Below are 6,929 nucleotides of genomic sequence, written 5' to 3' on the forward strand. Positions count from 1 at the left end.
GCCCAGTACTTGATTGGTATTTATTTCATTGACCCTGAAAGGATGAAAGGCAAAGTCAACCTTGGTGGAATTTGAACTCAGAACATACACATGGACGAAATGCCACTAAGCATTGTGCCCAGTGTGCTAGTGATTCTGCCAGCTCTCTACCTTAATAATAATAATAATAATAATGATGATGATGATAATAAGGATGGACTCTCCTCTTGAAGACGATGTATGAGCATTCAGCTTTTTTACTGAATAACCTTGACAAATGATTTGTTTTTAGTGATCAAATGTGTGTGCTGCACATTAGCTAACTCTCTCTCCATCAAATCGATGTTGTCTGCACAGGCAGGTGCACCGTGTAACATGCATCAGGCGTCGAAGTGATTGCAGAGCAACGGGAGATAAAGTGTTTTGCTCAACAATGCAATGCACTGCTCGGTCTAGGCATTGAAACTATGACCTAGTGATCATGAGTGCAACACCCTAACCACTAGGCCATGCATTTTCACAATAATAACAATACTACTAATAATAATAATTCCTTACATTTACTGGGTAATTGATTGAATCAACCCCCTGTATATTACTGGTACTTAATTATTTTTTTCTTCTTATCTCTTTCCTAGTGACAGATCCATTTAACTATGTGACCTTCTATGGTCTACGGAATCATGGAGAACTTTTAGAAAAACTTGTAAGTGGTAATTGTTGTTGTTAATGTTTACTCATAAAGTATTGAGTAATGTTGTTGTTGTTGTTGTTTGCTTCAGATTGGTTGTTTCAACAAACCTACCATTCTGTATTTTCTTGTATTTCCAATATGTTCTTCCCTTTTTGAAGACCTTTCGGTTTGATTCAAGTGAGGTTTGACTGCTATTTCTTGCCAATTAACTAACTATATAGTGGCTCCCTTTGCTCATACACAGAACATGTTGTTGTAGCCAGTAGGGACAACACCTCACCCAGTAATTCTATGGGGACAGGCATCTCATATGGCCAGCAATCTTTATATATAAAATTGAAGTGGTGTGTGTGAGACTCTGTCTCCTCCGATTTAGATTCCTAACTACTCCCACATTTTGTGGTGCAGTTTAACCAAAAGCGGGTATCTTATAGTCGTCATTCATATCGAGCCCTTCTGGGTATTAACGCACGTCTACGATGAGTCTACGATTTAAAAAAAAATTTACCATCATTTTTCCGCATTTTTAATGATTTCTGCTTAGGTTATATAAGGGAAGTAACTCTCTAAAAATGCTTATATAATTATTTCCCTTACAAACCCGAGCAACGCCAGGCAATACTGCTAGTTATGTGATAACATACTTCCAGCTAACACAGTAATTTTGTGCTGAAACGATATCCGGCAGCTTTACCAAAAAAGTAACAGTTTTGGATTGTTACTTTTTGGTTTGCGGTACAACAAGACTTTGACAGGAGGCAATCTGAAGGGAGCTTCTGTTAGAAGTTGTGCATTCCATACTGGTATGAGTTGGACAGTTTGACGGGAGTTAGCAATGCCAGAAAGCTTCACTAGGTTCTATTGTCTGTCTTAGCAAGGTTTCTACAGCTTGATGTTAAGTTAATTTTTTGGCTCAAAAAGCAAAAAGCAAGGCCATGTAGGGAGACATTGAGTTATGTAAAGGGAGGGTGTTCATGCAAAGAGTTCAGGCCATTTCTGGTCAAGAGAGACTTTGAACCGAGCGGTCGTCGGCATCTTCACTGTCTGTCTTGGCATGGTTTCTACAGCTGGATGCCCTTCCTAATGCCAACCACTTGTGTTGGGTGCTTTTTTACATGGCACCATCAACAGTGCTTTTTATGTGGTACCATTACCTATGATTTTTATGTGGGATCATCACCAACAGGGTTATTAAATTACCTTGCCCGGTGATGTATTTGTCTTGTAATAAGGAGTGAAGGGAGAAAAAGACACACACACAAACAGCAGGAGTTAATTGGATTAAGCTGGATTTGAAAAGATTAAGCAGGACTGACTGATTTAAGAAAATATGAAGTAAACAAATAATCTGCATAAAAATTAGAAATAAAGAACAAAAGAATGATTATTGATAAAATTGTAAAAAAAAATTCAGTCAAGATTGGAGCAATTAGTGTGTGAATGGGAAGCCTCTGTGTGTGTGTGTGAATGTGAAGCCGATGTATATGCGTGTGTGTGTGCATGTGCGTGTATTCATGTGTGAATGTGAAGCCGATGTATGTGTGTGTGTGTGCATGTATTCATGTGTGGATGTGAAGCCTCTGTATGTGTGTGTGGATGTGAGCCTGTGTGTGTGTGTGTGCATGTATTCATGTGTGGATGTGAAGCCTCTGTATGTGTGTGTGGATGTGAGCCTCTGTGTGTGTGTGCATGTATTCATGTGTGGATGTGAAGCCTCTGTATGTGTGTGTGGATGTGAGCCTGTGTGTGTGTGTGCATGTATTCATGTGTGGATGTGAAGCCTGTGTGTGTGTGTGTGTGCATGTATTCATGTGTGAATGTGAACCCAATGTATGTGTGTGTAATATAACAAAATAGTAATTTCTTTGCGCTTGTGTGTTTTGTAGACAACAGAATTGGTTTATGTACATAGCAAGATGATGATTGTCGACGATGACACAACAATAATTGGATCTGCAAACATCAATGACCGCAGTATGCTGGGGGACCGTGACAGTGAAATGGCTGTCATAATCCAAGACCTGGAGACTGTCCCTGTCCAGTTCAATGGCAAAGACCATAAAGCTGGACATTTCTCATCCTCACTGAGAAAAACAGTTTTCAAGTGAGTCAGCGTTAACAATATCTTCTACTGGTTTACTGGTCTCAGACATCATTGATTCCATTCAGATTTACTCCTCTTATACCTCACACACACACAGTCTCTCTCTCTCTCTCTCTCTCTCTCTCTCTCTCTCTCCCTCCCCCTCTCTCTCTCTACCTCCCCCTCTCTCTCTCTCGCACTCAGTCTTTCTCCCTTACATTCATTCCCACTCCGTTACACTCAGATCCTCTCCATCTTGTTTGATTCCCTTCAGACTTACTCCTCTTATACCTCACACACACACACACACACAGAGTCTCTCTCTCTCTCTCTCTCCCCCATCTCTCTCTCTTCCTCTTCCTCACTCACTCAATCTCTCTCCCTCCCTCTCTCTCTTCCTCTTCCTCACTCACTCAATCTCTCTCCCTCCCTCTCTCTCTCCTCCTCTCTCTCTCTCACCTGCACTCAGTCTGTCTCCCTTACACTCAGATCCTCTCCATCTTGTTTGATTCCCTTCAGACTTATCTCTCACACAAACAGTCTCTCACTCACTCAATCTCTCTCACATATTTTCCCTCTCTTGCACTTTCTCACTTCATGTATCAACTGAAGGCTCTCAAATGCGTGTGTGCCGTAAATCTAGAGATAAACCAGAACTGTTCTCCCTCCCACACACACACCTTCACTCTTGAAAACTGATTTATTGATTCCTTAGATTCTCAATCACTTCACTGTCTCTGAGGATAACAACTCTTCGGTTTATTTGGAATGGTTCAAATATTTCTTCTTCTTCTTCTTCTGTCTCTAGGGAACATTTGGGCCTCGAAGATGATGAGCTTCTGGTGGATCCTGTCTGTGATGCTTTCTATAAAGAAATTTGGATCCAACAAGCTAGCTTCAACACAACTATTTATGAAAAGGTATGTGATTATTAGAGTTGATGTAATCTACTTATCCCCTCCCCAGAAATTGCTGGCCTTGTGCCAAAATTTGAAATCATCATCATCACCATTATTATTACATGCTATGCTAGTTAACAGGGAAGTCGTCTTAAGGTCTGGTGACAATAAGTCTCCTCATATCTCAAGATTCTTTGGCTGTGTGGTAAGAAGTTTGTTTACCAACCACATGGTTCATGGTTCCCAACCACAGTTCTATGTTCAATCTTGCTGCGTGACACCCTGGGTCTTTTACTATATCCTTGGGCCAGCCGAAGCCTTGTGAGTGGATTTGGTAGGCAGAAACTGAAAGAAGTACCAGTTAAACACTGGGGTTGATGTAATTGACTAGTCCCTTTCCCCAAAATTTCAGGCATTGTGCCTATAGTGCAAAGGATTCTTCTTCTTATTATTATTAGTAGTAGTAGTAGTAGTAGTAGGAGGGCAGTATGTGGGACAAAGTGCTTTGTGGCATTTCATGTGCCCGAGTTCAAATTCCATTAAGGGCAGCTTTACCTTTCATCTTTCCAGGGTTGGTAAAATCTTGTGCCTATAGTAGAAAGGGATATTATTATTATTGAGTGAGAGAGCCAGTACATGCCATCAAAGTGACACTGGGTAAAATATACGAAGCCCAATATACCCATTATGACTACCCATCTGAAAAGGGTACACCAGGCACATGCATCACAACCATATGTGCGCAACATGGTGATCTCATATCAAGATAAGCAGCGCATGACCTTGCAGGTGGGGCCCAGTTAGAATTTTCTTCTGGTCAAGTAGACCATCCTGCTCAAAAGGTCCCTGAATAAGGATTGTTTAAGGATGTTGAACAAACCACCCATGTTTCCAAAAGTGAATTATCCAAACCTCCAAGAATTCCTTTCAACACTTGGCTATGATGCTCCCCCACTACTTCTGCTCGTGGTCAGAGATGCACATATTGTCAGCCACTAAGGGACATGGTCCACTGGTTAAGGTCAAACAACTGACAAGCAATATTATTATTATTATTATTATTATTATTATTATTATTATTATTATTATTCAAGGTAGTGAGCTGATATTATCATTACAGCACTGGGCAAAATGCTTATTGGCATCTCTTCCGGCATTATGTCCTGAGTTCAAATGCTGCCAGGGTCAACTTCGCTTGGTTAATCTCTAGTTTAACACCCGGTCACAAAATTGAGGAGAAATCATAGTGTAATAGGTGTAAAACAATGTGTAGTCAATGAATCTGAAAAAAAATTTGCGCTGATGAACGTCGGGAAGGGACTCTGAAGATTCTTATTGGGAATTTTCCAAGTCCTCTCCCCACTACTCCGTTCATCACTACTTTCAATTTTCATTTTTGTGACCGGATGTTAAACTAGAGATTAACCCTTTGCTTTTCATCCTTTCGGGGTCAATAACATAAGTACCAGGCAAACACTAGGGTCAATGTAATTGACTTACCCCCTCCCCCAAACTTGCTGGCCTTGTGCCAAAATTTGAAATCATTATTATTATTTTTTTTATTATTATTATTATTATTATTATTAGTAGTATTATTATTATTGAAGGCAGTGAGCTGGTAGAATCATTAGCATGCCAGGCAAAATGCCTAGCAACGTTTCATCCATCTTTACATTCTGAGTTCAAATTCCGCCGAGGTTGACTTTGTCTTACGTCCTTTTGGAGGTCAATAAATTAAATACCAGTTGAGTACTGGGGTCAATGTAATCAACTAGCCCCCTCCCTCAGAATTTCAGGCCTTGTACTTATAACAGAAAGGATTATTATTATTATTATTATTATTTCAAATTGCTGTTTGGTTTAGCAATATTTATTTTCTCCTTTTTTTTTTTCAGGTTTTTAATTGTATTCCAAATGATGGAATCTTAACTTTTGATGAACTCAAGAAATACAACAAAAAATCAACTCTTGCAGAAGATAATCCAGGCAAAGCAAGAGAAATGCTAAAGAACGTACACGGTCATCTTGTTTTGATACCACTTTACTTCTTGTCTAATGAAAATTTGACGCCACCTCCTGGAGCCAAAGAAGCTCTTTTACCAACAGTTTTATGGACATGACACAATTCATCAAGAGAATTAGTTTCTATAAATAATGGCTGTGAATTATTATTATTTTTATTATTATTGTTATTATAGATGTTTTTGATCTAGTTTGGATTCTTTGCTATCAAATTTGAATCCTTTGCAATCAAATTTCTATTTTTCAATTGGTGCTCAAGCCTTGAGAAAAGAAAGAGTTAAACTACATCAGCCGTAAGGGAATACATGTCTATCTTATCTAACTCGTCCAGCAGAGCCCACCAATTGATATCTGAAAAGTTCGATGAAATAACTCATGAACACTGCGATAGCTTCTACCAAAAGATGCTCCGTTACGTCGAACCATCTGGACAAGGAGAGATAATAAACGAATGATTCCTTTTCTATTGTTTGCGTATGTTTGAACAGTTCATTCAGGATAATTTGTACATTTTTACAAACTGCAACTTCTTTTGCAAGAAATATCAGTTAGGAAAATTTAAAAACCCTTATCTCAGGATAGCTAATAAACCTGGTCCGATTTAAATCAACAATTGTTGATCATAACTTTTAATCAATAAGGGTTATTTCACCCCTCCCCAAAATTGCATAAAATTGCTTTAAAGCGTGGGTTTATGCTACATCCTCCCTCCCCCCGTGGTATGTCTTTTAACTTGACTGTCTATTGTACATGGCATGCACGTGTCTTAGATGACACATGGATGCATTCAGGCAGATCGTTATATCAGGATTAGTAATGAGCTCATTTTTTCCTTTATGCCTACGTATGGGGAATTGCTATTAGTAATGTTTGTTCCATCTTGAGCCATGCCTGGCTCATAAGGGCTGGTTTCCTTGGCGTATAGGTTCCTCACCTGAATGGGATGCCAGTCCATCGCAGGTGAGCTGCAAATTGAACAATATTTTAACAAAAAAAGTGACTTCATGAAACGGTTATAAAGAGCTTACTATTCAAGTTTATCCAACTCAAGTTTGTTGTCCCAAGCTTGGGGTTAGATGGAAGTTCGAGTAGCAGTGGGCTCTACTGGACGAGTTAGGTAAGATAGACATGTATTCACTTATGGCTGATGTGGTTTAACTCCTTTTTTTCTCAAGGCTTGAGCACCAATTGAAAAACTCAAATTTGATTGCAAAGAATTCAAATTTGATGGCAAAGAATCCAAACTAGATCG

General features: G+C 39.3%; 1 protein-coding gene across 2 annotated transcripts in view; it reads left to right on the forward strand.

Annotated features, from left to right (window-relative positions):
• The window catches only part of LOC115222875 (phospholipase D1-like), a 194,355-nt gene that overhangs the window by 186,804 nt on the left and 622 nt on the right, over positions 1 to 6,929 (forward strand). Inside the window, exons 23-26 of one of the 2 annotated variants that reach the window (XR_005003371.1) lie at positions 618 to 685; positions 2,560 to 2,777; positions 3,565 to 3,676; positions 5,551 to 5,843. Coding sequence is in view for 1 of the 2 variants with exons in the window: in XM_029793251.2 (XP_029649111.1) it covers positions 618 to 685; positions 2,560 to 2,777; positions 3,565 to 3,676; positions 5,551 to 5,775 (623 nt within the window). In the remaining variant the exon portion in view is untranslated. Of the gene's footprint in view, positions 1 to 617; positions 686 to 2,559; positions 2,778 to 3,564; positions 3,677 to 5,550 lie in introns of both variants that reach the window. The other variant, XM_029793251.2, reaches the window with a different exon arrangement.

This window comes from Octopus sinensis, linkage group LG21 (assembly GCF_006345805.1).
Source record: "Octopus sinensis linkage group LG21, ASM634580v1, whole genome shotgun sequence".
Taxonomy (NCBI): domain Eukaryota; kingdom Metazoa; phylum Mollusca; class Cephalopoda; order Octopoda; family Octopodidae; genus Octopus; species Octopus sinensis.